The 17648-nt window shown below is 31.3% G+C and overlaps 1 protein-coding gene across 6 annotated transcripts; it reads right to left on the reverse strand.

The window, feature by feature from the left end:
• Positions 1-703: 703 nt before the first annotated feature.
• Positions 704-15694, reverse strand: LOC134242149 (uncharacterized). Of its 6 annotated transcripts, none has more exons than XM_062724181.1 (13): positions 15555-15693; positions 9466-9505; positions 8780-8848; positions 8201-8317; positions 7953-8023; positions 7641-7710; positions 7140-7346; positions 6910-7029; positions 5178-5231; positions 4677-4736; positions 4467-4568; positions 2757-2915; positions 704-2654 (listed from the first exon to the last, which is right to left on the reverse strand). In XM_062724181.1, the coding sequence occupies exons 2-13, from the start codon at positions 9479-9481 to the stop codon at positions 1915-1917; spliced, it is 1785 nt and encodes a 594-aa protein (XP_062580165.1). In that variant the 5' UTR covers positions 9482-9505; positions 15555-15693; the 3' UTR covers positions 704-1914. The 6 variants fall into 6 exon arrangements, with proteins under 6 accessions (XP_062580165.1, XP_062580166.1, XP_062580167.1 ...); XM_062724182.1 differs by lacking the exon at positions 15555-15693 and adding an exon at positions 11133-11298; XM_062724183.1 differs by lacking the exon at positions 15555-15693 and adding an exon at positions 11128-11298.
• Positions 15695-17648: the final 1954 nt, after the last annotated feature.

The following is a 17648-nucleotide window of genomic DNA, read 5'->3' on the forward strand; positions in this document are numbered from 1 at the left end:
ACACTGTATAAGCAAACTCCATGATTAAATCCTATTCTATGTTTCGTTGTTGTATATTCTTATACAAGCGTTGAGAATTACAGATTTTTATTTTTTGGTAAGCTTTCACAAGTCGTCAGTTTAAAGATTAGGATGAAATTGACAACTTAAACATTATACAAAAAATTATAATGCTCACTGAATTTGGTCGAAAACTTTGAGTAATACCTGTCCATTGTGCATAACTCAACTTCAACGAAATAAACACAAGAAGAAAGGAATACTAGTATTGTTCTTGTTTTAATTTTGCTGGGTAGTTGGCATTTATGTGGGAGCATTCCTTTTTAGCCTTATTCGTCACTTATTGAAAAGATAACGAAGTCCCATTAAAGTTTTAAATTAAGTTCTACCTTGTTTTTTGCATGCATCAGCTAGCTGATTATATCAATCCATTGATTGTACATAACAAATGATTTAAATTAGTGATCTGAGAAATAAGTGAATGAAAAACTACAACGACAAGAGATACATACATGTAGGTGTATCATACCTAATGTATAATTTAAATCTCCACTGAATTAGTATATATTTGTAAGGTTTTTGATTGCCATTCTATGGTCTTAATTATGTTACAATGCTTCAAAGGAAACCTTATCGTCTCACAATTACCTGATAACATAAGTACACCTTCATTGCCACACCTTCTGAAAAGATATTTTTTTCATTCATTCATTCAGCAATTCTCTGACATATGACCCTTTTCCATTCTAGACACTGCTTTAAGAGAGACAACTCTTAAAAAATGTTCATTTCTATAACAAAATAGCAGCAGATATGTGGCTCGCTGAGATGCATGACCAGAGAGGTACAGTGCCACCCATTGAAAAAAGTGTATATTTATTGCGCACAAAAAGTGCGCCATTTCTCGATTTTTTCACCGTATATTTCAAAATATTACTAACAATGTGTTTCTTACATATTATTTTACTACTTCCACAACAAAACTGCATGTAAAGTTAAACTTAATTATAAAAGTCATGCACGAAGAACATTGAACTGAATTATCTTAACACCTAATATGGCAGCGTTAATAGATGAAATTTTCGATGATCTCACTTTCAGACCCACTTGGGCTATTAACAACGGTTTTTGGAAGTGTTTTGTAATAGAAACACACGATTAGTAAAATTGTGAGATGGCAGCATGACTACACGGAGAAATAGTACAATTCTCTGTTATCCTTGGACTTTCAGTAAGGCCTGGTATTCTCGACGTTACATGATTAACGTCTGAAATTTTAACAGCCTTTCATTCACTCTTGAAAACTTCGGGCGAGTGTGAACGAGTGTAGCAATTATCCAATTACAACGTTTCGTAGGGCAAACAGGTGGGGCTTAAGTCTTCTCATCGTTGTCAACAACATTTAAAAGTTGCTGATGTTATTAATTTTATTTTTAATCAATGAAAATCTATTCGCCATTTGAAAGACGTTAATTACGTAGCGTCGAGAATGCCACGCCTTGCTGAAAGTCCAAGGATAACAGAGAATTGTACAAAAGAGAGAATACGGCGCACTATTCCGTGCGCAATAAATATACATTTTTTTCAATGTGTGACACTGTAGCCCTTTCGTTCAATGTCCATCCTATTTTTTCAGACCTGCGAGCTACAGATCTGCAGCTAATAACAAAATTTTGAGTGGATAAATTTTAACATGTGAATCTGATGTAAAATCAATTCCTTAATGTCGTCATATGTCAATTAGACGGTCTGGATTAGGATTTCTTAAAATGTTTTCCAGTAAATGAAAGTATGTGTACATGTATATAGTTTTTGGACGATTTAATATATGTTATTAGTAAATACTATAATTATATTGCATCCTTTTACATTCGGCTTCATTTCATTTTAATGAGTTAAGTTTTGTTTTATACGTTAGTGAGACATGGAAACACATTGGGTGAATTCTTCTTCACTAGAACTGTCACTGCTGGATTCAAAACTTGACTGTTTCCGTTTGTGTAACAGTAATGGCGGGGAAGCAGGCAGAATGTCACGTGGGAGACTCCGCGTCTCCAAAGAGTTTATCTGTAAAAAGTTTTGATACAAAGGTTCATCCTCTTCAGACAGATTGGACTCTTTATCTGGCGATGTGATTTCTCTTGCTCCCTTTAAACGTTGAGCAAGTTTGCTGTTTAATTCCAACTGTAATGAATGAATATGAGACAATGGTTTCTTCGGTTTGGTTTCGTTCTTTGTGTTTTTGGTCTGTACAATGTCACTATCTGTAGCAGAGTCTTCTGACTGGAAAGCGTCGTCATCCTCCTCTTCTTCACCTAGTCCCCGTCCCCCCTCATCATCAACCTGTCCCCCTGCCCCATCACATAGTCCCCCCTCACCAATAAATTCCATGTAAGGATCCTCTGGAACACTATTCAAGACTGACTCATCACGCTTCTTTTTTGATCTGTTTTTAGGTGAAGGATCTTGTTTCGCACCTTCTGCAACGAATTCCACGTATGTATCTAAGTCTGCGTCACATGATATTGTTTGCTTTTCACCCTTAAGTTTGAGGCCCAACAGTGATGCAATGTTCGACTCCATTTGTTTAGTTGAGGACTTATTAGAACTCTTTTGACCGTGCAAATCAGCACTGGTAAGGTAGGATTCTTCATCTGAAGAAGAAAACATAATGAATATAATACTAGTATGAATCACTTATATAATTTTTTCAGAACATATCAATATACTCATTTTTATAAAAGAAATATTTTTACTAGAATTTTCAAAATCGGATTCCTTTTTCAGATTTTCGATTTCGTAGGGTTTGTCATAACTAGAGGAGGTTCGCCGAAGCATTTGGATCTCAGTGGTACTTGCGTAGTCATCTAAATCTGAACTGCGTGGATTTACCCGGGCATAGTCCACCTCAGAATCTGGTAATATAAAATATTGTAATATCTGAATTTTTTGTTTACATACTGAAGAAAACATTTATTTCAATAAGCACATTTTTCAAATTTGTTAATAGTTTTTTAATCATAATTACAAGTACTGGGTATATACATTAATTTGATACTACGAAGTAAACACGCATAATAAAGAAAAATGGCCTTTGTTATATATTATGCTTGTTTACTTTGGGCCTAAGTCAATTTTAGAATGAATTACTAGTATACTTATTGCATGCATGTGATTTTTTAAATCACTAAAACTAAATCATAGTTATACAAATATTGAATTTCAATATTTTGGGAAAAATAATTTTCATACAGTATGAAAATGGAATTCATTTGAATCACGAGGTGTAATATTGTTCGCAATATTACTTGAATAAATGTAAATCTGTAGGCATGCTTAAAAAAGTTCAAAACAGTGTACTCGGAGGGTGGCATTCTATAAACCTTGGATTTGAATTACATTGAATATGTTTTAGCTACTACTTTAAAAACTATCATTAACTTATTATTAGATGCAAATTATGTACAGAGCCATGCCATAATTTATAAATGGGTATGAAATCATTTTTAATGAACACATAATTCTTATTTATATCAGATGAATAATATTCATAATATAAGATAGATACTTATACAGGGCTACAACTAATTATTGAAGAAAAAAAATAATTTCAGAAAGATTAGACCCAAAGGCCTTTCAGAAGGATCATTATATTTTCTCAAAAGAAATATAGAGTTCATAATAAAAATGTGCAATACATTGTACATCATCAGATATAAAGGTTCTTTTCATGCAATCAACAAACAAAAAATACAAATGTAGTTTTGAAATCCTTGTAATATGAACTTTTTTGTCAGTAGCTTGCCATGGTTTAAAATTAATCTTAGAAAAAATTGACTATTCAGTCAATTTTCAAAGAAGATTTGTTAGGCAATAATATTAGTTATTTTCTACAGCAAACAATTGATAATTTTTAACTATGCACTGACTGCTTTTGCATGGCATTATATTAATAAAAAAGTAAAACATATTTTGAAGAACAGGTGCCTTAGTAGCAAAAATTGTAAGAGGTTTGCCTGCTGGATTTTCGGAAGTTTAATGTTTTAATTTCGGTTTCAAGCTTATTTAAGACAATAACGTAATATATCAAAACTAAAGGTGCATGTATTTTTAGATGTTTAGTTTTAAATCCTCGAGTGGGTTCCAAAGTAAAATTATTTCACAATCAAGTCAAAAGTCACATTCATATTCCAAAGATGGCAGCAGTCCCTTAATTTGGTTTATCTTAATTTGGTCCCCTAAATTGGTTTATTTAATCCAGAATATATAGAATGTATTTCTCTGTCCAAACACCAATGCGGAACCAACTAATAGTAAATACACATATACTGCAGAATATGACATCTGCGATTTCACAAACTTGTGCACCATTCCATATTTAGGCAAATGTAAATGAAGCTTGGAAAGCGAAGCAGGTATATATAAAAGCTAAAATAGCAGACTATAGTGTTCTCACAGGCCGTTACCTGACGAGGACACAGATTGTGTGCTGTGCTGCCTAGCAAAAGAATACACTGGTTCTGGTGGGTCCCGAGCCCGATCATAAATCTCATCCTCAGAGTCCGTGCCTTCAGTGCAAAAATCTCGTCAGTATTGGCAAGAACTTAACATTATTGAAGTTTTTCTAATTCACAAATTAAAGCGGTCTACACTTTTCATTATCTAAACTAACTTACTCATGTCACTGTGTTTCAAATGCTTATCTACCACGTCATAATCGTCAAGATCATCTTTGTCTGAGCATAATAAATAAAAGTGTTTTCAGTGTAAGAGATAAGATTTAAAAAGAAACTATGATATATATCGTATAAACCAATATTCTACCAGGATATTACACAAGCAAACTTAAATTCCTATGGTTTGCTCCATCTATTTGCATATCGCTTGAAGGACAGTTGCAAAATTATTTATATATTATGTTATTCAATTTTTGAACACATCATTTTAGTTTGAAGTCCAAGTAAGGCTAGTGAACAATCAAGGATATGGACATAACGAACAGCATTCAAGTCTTACAAGAACAGCTAAAAAGTCAAAACATTTACTGTTCGGTGTATTGCCAAGGTGATAAGCAATACCAATGTTCGAATCTATTCATATGAGACAGATCAATACATTATTAATAAATTAATATGTCTCTCCAGCAGACTTAGTTTTCAATATTTAAATTAACTTACTGACGTTACTTTGTAGCATGTGATTTCCTATCACGTCATAATCATCAAGGTCATCTGTTTGTGAACAAATAGATAATTCTACGTTCATTACTCAGTAAGAGATTAAAGAATTAAGGACGTTCGATCCTGAGATTTTGAGCGTATTTTGGTCAGGTCCTTTAATTATTTATAAAATTCTGCATCATTTTTAAGTTCTAACATTAAATTTGAATTCTACGGTGCAAATTCAACTATATTCAATGAAAAAAACGCGAGAAAATTCCATTCAAGTAGAATTAAGCTAGGGACTATATTTTGTGGCGGAAGGTTTTTTAGACGAATATGATCAGTTTTTCCATTTTGAACTATAACAGTACTGTTAATTTTGGATTCCTATTTTTCCATCCTGGTTGCAAACAAAACTGTTTTTTGCAGTGAAATGTGTTATGCTCTTTCTGAAATATCTATCTAATTATTTCTTACGAATTCTATCAACAAAATGTGACAAACGTAGTAAATATATTCAGAAAATCCGGGAAAAAATTGAGCCAATTTTAAGGTAAAATTGACACCTTTTTAGTAATATCTAAAAATTTACATCATATACCCCCACTTTTGATGTTCTTTTCTAAATATTCAAGATAAATTTGACCTATTTGCTTAAAATCAGAAAAAGTTTAAGACTTTAAAATAATTTTCTTGCTTATTAAATTTTCAATGCCAGAAAAATCACTTTTTATCAGTGCAGAAAGGTCAAATAATTGATTATGCGAAGCAATTTGAAACTTTTTCTTAGTCACAATTTTTAAGTGTCTTTTTATAAACAAACTTAGAGTTCATTTTGTTTCATGCTTTAATTGGATAAAAATATTGGAAGGAAACGTCAAAAATTTAATTTAATTTTTAATTAAGTCATAAATTTCAGTGCAAAAAGGTCATATTAGATATACATGTACTGTAGCGCCAAAAGAAGCGTACTGACCCCCATTTTTTGAATTGAATTTTTATTAAGCTATGTATGTAGAAACTAAAAATACACTTGGCAAAAAAAGTTTAAGACTTTAAATATCAGGATCGAACGTCGTTAAACGAATCTTTATAAAAGACATGTAAAGGTTTCTTTGTAAGAAGAAACTGTAAATAAAACCCCTGTAATTACATTCGTTTCATCTATATATGTATACATTTAATAAGATTAAGACTGCGTTTTGGTGTTTTTAGTTAGACATACATGTACATGTATGTTTTAACCTTAAATAACACACTGGTTTGTATATTGATTATGCTCATTTCCCGCTCATATTTGGTCTAGATTTTGCTTTTTCATCGAAAATATTTTAAAGCAGTATTTTATGTTATTTTCAAAAGCTTATCATCCTTGAACTAGGAACCAAAAAGGTCATAGGACACTTAAAATTTAATTTCTTGCCAAATATCACTTTAATGTTGATTTTTTTTTTCAGCAGCCCTTTTTAAAAGTAAAATTCATGTGCTTTCAGCTTATTACAGCTTATTATAGCATATACAAAGCATGTGGTGCGTTTATACTATTGGATGTATACTGTGTCATGAAAACACAATCTTGTGATCATGTCTGCTATCGGTGACCATATTGAATATGGGAAGAATGTTATTTCTTAAAACACAATGAAGTATTATTATTAATATTATTATTATTATTATTATTATTTGTTAATAAAAATTCTGTATATGGATGTTAAGAATGAACCCTCCTGACTACTTGAAAACTGACCATTTGTTTGGGGTTTGGTAACAGGAATAGCTGTATTCGATCGGCTTAACTGGGACTTATTCACGGCAGCATATACGTCTTTTGTAGGCTCCGACTGCTTCTTTGTAACTGGGGTTTTCCCTGAAGAGGAAGTTAAAAAATATTTTTGGTGTTGAATATATACTACTCATTAATTTTTATTTGTCAAGGACCTATATACTTTAAAGGTCCCTGATTTTGATGATTTTTACCTGTTTTTGGTATCGGGGGCATCGGTGGTCTCTTTGGGGGTCTTGTCACAGGAGGGGGTCGTGAAGGAGGGATCTCCATGTTGTCTGTACTGTCACTAGAACTTTCACGTGATAACGTTCTTTTTATTACAGTCCTTTTGGTAGCAGAAGGCGATGAGGTATTATTGTGCATCGACTTTTTGTTTACAAATACCTCGTGTCCGAGAGCTTTCAAAATTAAAGAGAAATAAAATTTATATATTTTTTAAATTTAAAATACATGTATCAATTCAAAATGAATGAATTATGCAAAACTAGCAAATCTCCGTGCCAAAGTAACAACGTGAGTGAAAAATTAATCCAGAACACTCTCAAAAAACATTTTTCGGAAAAAAAATAACATGATCACCTTCTTTACTAGAATATGATTATAAACTCGATAAGACAAGTTGTGACTTGCCAGCATATCAAAATACATCAACACAAATACATGTAATTGAATTGTATAGAATTATAACTTACGGACATTTTCTGTAACTGCTAGAATACCAGCTTTCCATTTTTCAAAGTCTTCACTCGTTGGACATATGAACTAAAATTTAAAAAAATGTAAAAATCATCTACAATATTCTTTGAAACACAAAATTACATTCAATTTTTCTAAAGTCATTCTCTATCTACGTGATTCGTTCATCGTATGAGAAATTAAAAAAATTAAATTACTCATCTTTAAGAAGAGCTTAATAAAGAAGGAATCAGTCTTAAATAATTTTTTTTTTCTTTTCGAAGGCGGATATAGAATCAGTACAGGATAAAAAGATTTGTCTTTCCTACATCATACGTTCTTTTCCCGCTTGCTACCAGCGAAAAAGAGTTTTCTGTCCCTCCATGCCAAAATTTGTAACCTACAATAATTAATGATCAGAAATCAAATGTATTGAAAGTCAACTTTTTTCAATTTATATTCGTTGTTTTCAATCTCGAGTTTTAATTTTAAGAGTTTCCGTATAGGAAAGGTCAAAATTAGTCAAGTTATCCTTATTGTTATGTTTTAAAGTTCTTAGTTTAATTCCATAACTTACCTATTAATGAGAAGGATCCTTTTTGTCTCCTGTCCCTGGGGTCAAAAAAGTAATACAGGGTTGAGTCGTGCAGGACACACCATCGTCTCTGGTATTTAACTGACAAAAGTTTCTTGCCTATAGTAAACAAAAGTGTCTTTTGATAATTATTGCAGCATTGAATTTGAAATGGTCATTAAACAAACATTTTTTACTTTTTCATAAATCTTTTAATTACCTTTTTTTTCAAAAAAGTCTTCAACAAAAAATTAAAAATGCAAGGATATTAACGAACAGTGATCAACACTCAAGTCGAATCTTTGACCAGTGCTTAAAACGCAATATTTCACAGAATAAGTCAAGAGGCTTAATCCCCAAATGCAGATGACAATGAAATATAACTATATCTATAAGAAAAGTTGATGTGAAACTTTGTAGTCACTGAGTTTGTTATTAAAGAAACACAACAGCAAGAAGCGTATTTGTAGGAAGAACTGGTCTAAAATTGTCAGTGAGGAACGCCAGCATCCTTTTCATTTAATTATCAACTTCAGAAGGTTCTTACATTTATATGTAAGTACACATATATTTTCCACTTACTTGGTCTCTTCTTATCTAAGAAACCACGAACTGTGTAGCCACGTAAATCAGGGGCGGCAACTCCAAACCCTGAAATAATCAAATCTTCCAATTCATGATGTATTTTGTATTCATTATGTGAATAGATTTTAAGAGGAAAAACACGAAAACTTTGTCTTTAAAAATTAAAAAATGCACAATGCTAAGACCAAGATACTGTAAAACAATACCATTAACAAAAATTCTGATATAGTTCTTTAATTTTTCAAAGTCGTATTTTGTTAAATACATTGGTAGTTGATTGAAAAGATACTAATTTAATATAATGGTATAATGTCACAAGAACAATCAAATATGCTGAAAGAGCCTTTGTAAACAACAGTGAACAGTGTCCTATGGACGATTGAAATATGATATAACTTGGAGGATATTCACAGTTTATTTCTAAACGGATACAGGTTTTCGGCGGTACATGATAAGCTTTTCCTGTTTTAATATGCTCAGTATCTTTTACTTTCTTTAGATCTTGAGAAAAAAGTGATAACTAACAAAAAAACCACATTTCAAACAGAATTTTTGTTAGCTTGTGTTTCCTTTGCAATACATAAAATTTTCCTTCGGGTAGTTCAAAGACAAGAGAAGTTATATGATAAACTATGATAGACTAAGACATAATAAAGTATCTATGTGAAGGTGAAACTACTTACGGTCGTCGGTCGCCATAAACTCCGTACAATCTCCTTTATCCTGTTAAACAAATAATAATTAATCTTAGTGTAAGACTTTCTCTGTTTTTTCTTGAAATAAATAAACAAAACAAAAATGAAATGAATCATGAAGAGGAAGTTGCATATATCTGTGTTGAAAAGTGTTATGTTGAAATCTGGGGCGACAACTTGATCTTTAAACATTTACACTGTGCAGAAAATCCACTTTAAAGACTGAAAGTAAATTATGTACTTGTTCTAAATTATTTTGTTGAAATATGCTTTTAAAGGATTTATATTTCAAAATTTTAAATAGTTTAATAATCAGGTCGTACGCCTTAATGTAAATATTTGTTATCCTGTTGACCTAGTCATGAGAATTCATGTTAATGTTGCATGTTTTTATTTATATAATTTGTTTTGCTTTCTGATTTACATGTTTAAATAATTTGTTCTTATTATAAGGCCAGCTATTTTAAGGCAATTGATTTTTGTTTCAATCTAAAATAAATAAAAACTAGAAAGGAAAGTTTTTTTTTATGACATGCATGTGTGTTTTTTAGAAATGTATATATAGTTGGCATGAAAACCATGTCTACATGATACCACGAGGAAGTATAATTGTCAAAATAAAGAGAACAAGTAATTTACAAGTACTGTATCATAAAAAAACCATACAACTTCAGAAAACGGGCACTTGCTATAAACAGAGACATATAATAGAATATTATATGTCTCTGCTATAAAGTATGTTTGTGTGTTCTCATATTATGTTCCTTTGTTTTCTGCTGGGTTATACTAGTACATAAAAGGACTGAGGCCCGGGATTTTTACCTTCTATATATCTCCTGATTATTCTGACATTACCCCCCCCCCCCCCGTAAATCTCCAACAGGGAAGGAATCCAACACTTAAAACTGACCAGGTCCTCCAAAAACTGTTTGAATACTGCTTTTACCAATATAATGGTGTTCCCTTGTTAGTAGATATGTTTTATTTACCCATGAAGCATATTTTATTCAAAATCTCACTTTTTATTGATTTTTTATGGACAACCCGGTTATCTGGAAAAATAATTAGTTCTGGGATGATGAAAACGCAAATAAATTGATAAGGTTAGACTTGAAGGACACTGTAGATAACATGGAATGAAATCATTAGAAGAGATGTTGTTTTAGAATTTAAACAATTTAGCGATACATATAATGAAAGCGTTTGAATTAAGACAGTTTGACCAACTATTTCCGTGTTCAACCACTTTCAAATTGATTCTTTATATTATCTTAAGACTACAGGCGGAATTGGCAACCGCACCCCTCTTCGTTCTTTGATCACTGTTGCCGATAAACACATAAAATAAAGCAGGTTCAAAAAGGGGAATAGCACAATCCGAGATGTGGATCTTTCCTAACAAAACATCAATATTAAGCTCTAAGTTCTATGATTATTTATAATTTACAACAATTCATATTTTAAAACGCTAAATTTTTAATGAAACTTTACGTTTCTGGAGATTTAGAACCTTTAGTTAACAAAGTAGTACTAGTTTTATGTTCCTGTTAATACGTACATGTACAAAATGAAATTGGAAGCATATACAAAAACCAAATGCAAAATGAATAACATCTCAATATTAATGCAAAATATTCAAGTAGATCTTACTTTACCTTTTAGTGTATGTACTTTCTATTTACATACAAATATTTCCTTAGGCTTGCTCTTTTTACTAGACAATGAATGTGTTCTACATTAATATTTGCTTCCCCATAGTGTATTCTTAGTGCGTCCTTAAACGTGCATGTGCATGAACTTCCGCAAGAGTATATTTTACCCACAAACTAAATAAAAAATAGATTTAAAAGGATACAGTTCTCCGAAAGTAATAACATATTTTCTTAATTTCGGAGAAAATAAATGTTTGCTGCTGTTGAGTCAAATTTGCTTTTTATGTACAATATATTTATTAACAAGAGACTTACTATGTCACTGCTGTCCTATAGAGATTGTTTTAGTAGATTTTCCTACGTTATCTCCTTGAAAAATGTTCATCCAATATTGTGGATTCAATTCAAGTCCCTCGGAGTTACGACTTATAAGGTCAATCATGGTTTATGAAAAAGCCAACATGCTTTTCAAATTTTGGAAATAAACTTTTTAATAAGGTTAAATTACAATTACTTGGTTGCATAAGATTGGAAATATTTTTTGAATTAGTTTTAACACCATGCAGAATCTTGCACCAACATGCTTTCTAAATTCTACAATGTATACATTTAATAAGTTTTTTTAACCAAACATGAATTCAAATTTATGGATTTTCTTTATATACATGACAAAATATGTAAATACTGTCGTCAATTTGATCCCCAATTTTAACCCCACTTTACCCACAGTGTCCATATGTTGAACAAATCATAAGGACAGGGCACTGTTTTTTCATCAATATAATTTTGGATTTCCTTGATTCTCGACCTCCGAATGTACGTATACATGTACTTTTTAGTTTAGCTCCGCCTAGCCCCACTATATTGTGATGCTTATATATTCATGTAATATATAAATTGTTACTTTTTATTTTGAAGAGTGAATTAAGGATTTTTTTCCATAAATATTCCCTGTGAACATTTTTCGTTATGGTGACCAAGCCTTAACCTTGACACCATGGTTTGAATGAAACGAGGATATCAACAGTCTCGTTTGAAGTCATCATTTTGCAAGATTTTTTGGTCGATGCAATGAATTAGTCAGCAAATACATACCAACCATTGAATCAAATGTCGACTGACGTTTTTCAAACTACATGTACTTGTTAAACAGTTCATTATTTACACACTGAATGAAGGATATGGAGATAACGAACATTATTCAATATCAAAGTCCATAAAACAATACAAAACTGGAGCGGAGCAAACATGGACCTCTAAAACATCAGAGGTGGTAGCAGGTGCCATGGAGGAGTGAGCATCCCCTGCTGACCGGTCACACCCGCCGTTAACTCTTAGTTTCTTAACATTGAACGTCATAAATCATTAAAAAATTGATATTTCTTGTATGCGCATGTCTTCTAGAATATTCCTTTTGAATCTGTAAATTGAACGAAGCAGACGCAAAACCCTCCCTCCCCTTAATTTTATGTGCTCCTTGAATTAACTTTTTTTCCTGATCATAACAAGGAGCTCACGGTCGGCAGAGGATGTTCACTCCTCCATGGCACCTAATCCCACCCTCTGATGATTTAAAGATCCATGTTTGCTTTGCTCTTTATTTTCATTTTTTAATGGACTTTTGAGCGTGGTTACTATTCGTTATCTCTTTAAACTTAATTTGAATTAATTTGGATTTGCACTACGTTACAAAAGATCGTCAATTTTTGTTTGTTTCTAAACTACACACAAATACACAAACAAACTAATATCAGAAAAAAAAAATAAAACATGAATACATAGTTACTTTACATGTTTAGGATGATATGAGGATTCAGACTTTTCTCGATGAATACAATTTCAATTTGATTGTATAAACTGTGGAATCATCAAAATTTTACGTGGATTGCGTGATTTTGACTAATTGTTTTTTCATCAATATAATTTTGGATTTCCTTGATTCTCGACCTCCGAATATATATAAATATATATATGTACTCTTTAATTTAGCTCCACCTACATGTGGGGCGTAATTTCTCCTATTTAATCATATATACAAAATGACTTTGAATCACTTGTATTTTAATTTGTGGTGATGTAATTTTTTGGATGAAGAGTACCCACAAATTCCACGAGAATTGAGTCTTTGTTAAACCTTGATTTCCCCGTATAGCAAATTAAGGTTTTTAAAGAGTAAAAGTCAAATTCCAATATGACAATTAAAATTTGTTTAAAAATGTCGAAACCAAAAGAAAGGACTGACTAATTAAATTTCATTGGCAAAGGATATGTTTTTTTTTTTAAGTAAAGGTCCTATTTTAAGGTCAAGGACTTGGGATAAAACTATTGTTACTAAAGGAAATATCTTGTCTCAAGAAAAAAACATGGGTGAAATATGAAAGCCATAGCTCTAACTTTAAAAGTTACGGCAAGTTTCAAGATTTTCAAACACAGATCAAACACCAAGGTCAAAAAGTAAAACAAAAAGTTGGTACCGAAAGAAAAGTCTGGTCTTGTGGAATATATATTGTAAAATGTAAAAGACGTTACTTTAAAAAGATGACCATATATAATTAAAAAGCATTAAATGATGCTGTCGGCAAAGCAGCCTTCTTTGCTTGCAGGGAATTGATGACATTGACATTTCGAGTTCAATTCCCTTTTTTTTTTAAATTTACACTGTATATCAAATATAAAGTCATATAACTTTCATTGATAAGAATATTATATATATCGGAAAATGGTGTCTTGGGGCCACCGTTAAACCGGTGCCATGATTTGAAAAAAATTTGATGTTCATCGTCGTGCTATGCGTGTAGTTGAGCGACACTAGATTATAATAAGCTATAGTATATGTGATACTTTAATTTCATATTTTAAGACACTCTCTCACAGAGGGTCATTTATATCTGCATTACCTGGAGATGCTTGCATTACTTATGGAAAAAGATGTTTTAATAATTATCCTATACATTTTAATATTAAACTTTGATAATTTTGTTAATAATAATAACATTACTATACATAATAATATTAAACTTTTATAGTTTTGTTATTTTGTTTATGATGGAGAGGACAATCTAAGTTGGTATAACTTGTGTCCAATCCCATTGATTGTGTTCAATAAAATATGTTTAAATCAGAACATTGATTCTCTATTGTTGGCCCCTCCTTCTCTCCATGAATTTGGACTATTCAGTATGCTTAGATTATTACCATGACTTATCATCGCAGAAAAACTCTTGAGAAGATTTTGTAGCATATTTATTTGTATTTATCAACTTCAGACTTGTTAGAAAACAAAGCATAATAAGTATGTTTATTTATAGAAATTAAAATTTTTCATGGAAGACAAGTTACATATTTACTTTCTTCAATTTTTTTTTAAAAGTAAGGCATAGTCACTGAAATGAGTAATTTACAAATCTGCACTGCAGACTATTGCATTCTCCTCCATTAGATAAATATTTAACCATTGTTATTGTTTATCCAATAACAGTATGAGAACGGTAATAATAGGAAATAAAATGAACCACTTCAAGTAGATATTCATCTATTTGAAATTAAAGATGATTATCATCTAAAAGTAGTGCGAAAACTACACAATCCTTCAGAATGCTGCTCTAACAGCATGATTTACCTCTCTAATCGGTTCTGTTATGGACACTTTGCAAAGACAAGACTGAAGTGTAGCGTGAGGTTTGAGTGAGAGAGACGTACAGTAGATACACGACTATAACAACATCCGATTGAATGATGAAGTGACGTGCCTTCACAGACACGGAAGTCCTTCTTTATCCCCATAACACAATATAATAAATACAGATCATTCATGCACATCTAAGTATCACCAGCGGATAAATGTACCACTGTCAGTCATTTATATCATACTGATGTTACAAAAGATTATTTACTAACAAACCATACAGATTCTCATTGAAATAATACTTATATTATGATTTTATTTCAATGTATCTATATATATTGGAAAATGTTGCTGTTTTAACACCTCAAACAAAAAAAAAAATCAATAAATTTTATTTTACTTGAAAAAACTTTTCTTTTAGAAGCCAGTTTTGAATTTAGAATTAAGTTTACAAATTAGCATATGTTATTTGACGAGGGAAAATTCCGAAGTTTATATTGTATCATATAGTTTTTTAGAGGTTTATAGTATCTGCATGATTACTGTTCGTTATCTCCATAATTATTCTGCTGTGTACCACTATAATGTAACAGTTTCATTTTTCTATTATTGCTTGTATTTTTTTAATTCATTAAATATCGAAGAAGAAATTCAGTATTTTTGGGATGTGACCCAGTTTTGTGACCCTCTTTTTGTCCCATTTCGGTAAAATAGTTATTTAGTGCACATCCTTTATCAAATATTGTACATAACATGTATGTAATAAATATTTTAAGTTAATAAAAAAAAACAAACCTTACCTTGTTTCTGAGTGTAATCAATACGACGTCTTTAGGATATTATACTATACTTTACTATACTCTGTTCCTTGCATCCGATTAAAACGACCAGGATGTGACGTCATTTCTGCGGAAACTCCAACCGTAGGAGGAATGAGAGAATTTTCTGAAAGCCAGCTTCACACCGCTAGGTGAATAAATACATTATTTTAAGTAGTAAAGCACACGTTTTAAAAATTTAAGAATGTGAACGGTTAAAAAAATGATAATATATGACGTAATTGCAAAATTAATACGTGTCACCCGTGGCACATTAATAAAAGTTACAAGAAAGTTAAAAGTGCATCACGTTGAACAGTTTCCTTACTTTTCAAACTTAAGAAAACAAATCTTTGGTTAAATAATTACTCATATTCTCTGGACAAGTGTTTTTCAATATACATGTACTTTGTGAATGAGCATTCTATTTTCACTACATCACTGTATATCTGAGAGACCTTTATGGCTGGGAAATATATTTCAGGTTGACCTGGAATAAAAAAAAAGACTCCGATAACTCTAGAAGAATATAATGCGGATAATGAATTTATTACTTTTAGTTAATGTGTTACGTACCAACTGTGTGCTGGATGTCTTGTAATTATTTTTAATTTTTTCGAAAACGTATATTACTGTCCTTTTAAAATAAACTTTTATAATTAGAAAATCAAGATCCTTTTAAAGTTTTTCTTTTAATCTCTAGAGCAAGTGCTCTTTTAGAATCCAAAGGAAAATCAACAATTGCAAAACCGTCTCTTTATTTGAGATGAAAATAGTTTCATTATATATTGTTTCACAGCAATCGCAAAATGTTCTTTTTCTCACATTTTCATTCATTTTTATGAAGTATATTTAAAAGTATCTAAACGTTTCCACGGATAAGGCCTCTTGTTTATGATAAATTAAGTGTTTGGTACATGTACATGAATAGAAAAACACTTGTGAAGCATACTTACATTTATATATTTCGATTGTTTTCAATCTATTTCCGGGTTAAACCCAAAATCCGATTTTTAAAAAAGATGCTAAGCAAAGCAAATGTGCAAAAAAGAAGCATTTTAACATATGAGCCCAGAAAGTTTCAGCTGGAAAATAATCGAGCCCAATTTAGCCGATCCCCCAATACATTTTCATTGTTTTCACAATAATAATACAATTCCGTGAAATGTGAAAATATATACCGAACCGTGTTTATTTTCATATCATTTAAACAATACAAATTTCAAACAAAGCAAACATGCACCTCTTAAAACAGAGGTGGGATCAGGTGCCAGGCAGGAGTAAGCATCTTTCGCGATCCGACTCACCTGCCCTCAAATGTGCTTTTTGTCATGATATCGGTTTATTGGAGAAATCTGTATACAATTCAGTTTGATAATAATGGCTTAACAGTTTGTACGAAAGACGACTGTCAATATTTGATTTTACAGATTGTATTTGCGTACAAAATCATTCTATCGACCATAGAATATGCAAAATCTTGGCTTTAAACGAGAGTGTTGGTATCCCTGTATCACTAACTAGCTAGTATTTACCAATTTGTCTGTCTCGCTTTAGAAATAGAACATGCTCCAGCATATTGAATTTTCTGGGATGCATAAAGTTCAAATGCAGGTGAAATTGGTATATTGTTACATAAATAAAGAATATTGACAATAGGTAAATTAAAATCATCACGTTTGTCATAAAATTAAGCTTTCACTTTTCCATGTACTAGTATATCTTTCTCAAGTAATACAAATGAAACAGATGTGTCAGACTAAGGGTTAGGGTTAGATGTCTTGAAATGTAACTGAATATTGTTCACTGATAAATCATTGGTGACAATTAACCATTGCAAGAGATTTCTTTTTATGATGAATTTATCTCTTTTATTTTATCGTTGCCAGTCCCTCTTATCACACACACTCTCCTAACCCTCCTCATCATGAAGATCAACTGATCAATTGTCTGAGCAAAAAAAATAAATTGAAAAATAAATAGAAAAGTCCTTCATAATGTGAGAAACATCCACCACCAAAACATGAACTATCAAAAAGCAGATTCAACATAACAAGTATTTGTGTGTAGTATGTT

The sequence above is a fragment of the Saccostrea cucullata genome, unplaced genomic scaffold (assembly GCF_032062105.1).
Source record: "Saccostrea cucullata isolate Sc308-1 unplaced genomic scaffold, CSIRO_AGI_Scuc_v1 ctg46, whole genome shotgun sequence".
NCBI classification, from domain to species: Eukaryota; Metazoa; Mollusca; class Bivalvia; order Ostreida; family Ostreidae; genus Saccostrea; species Saccostrea cuccullata.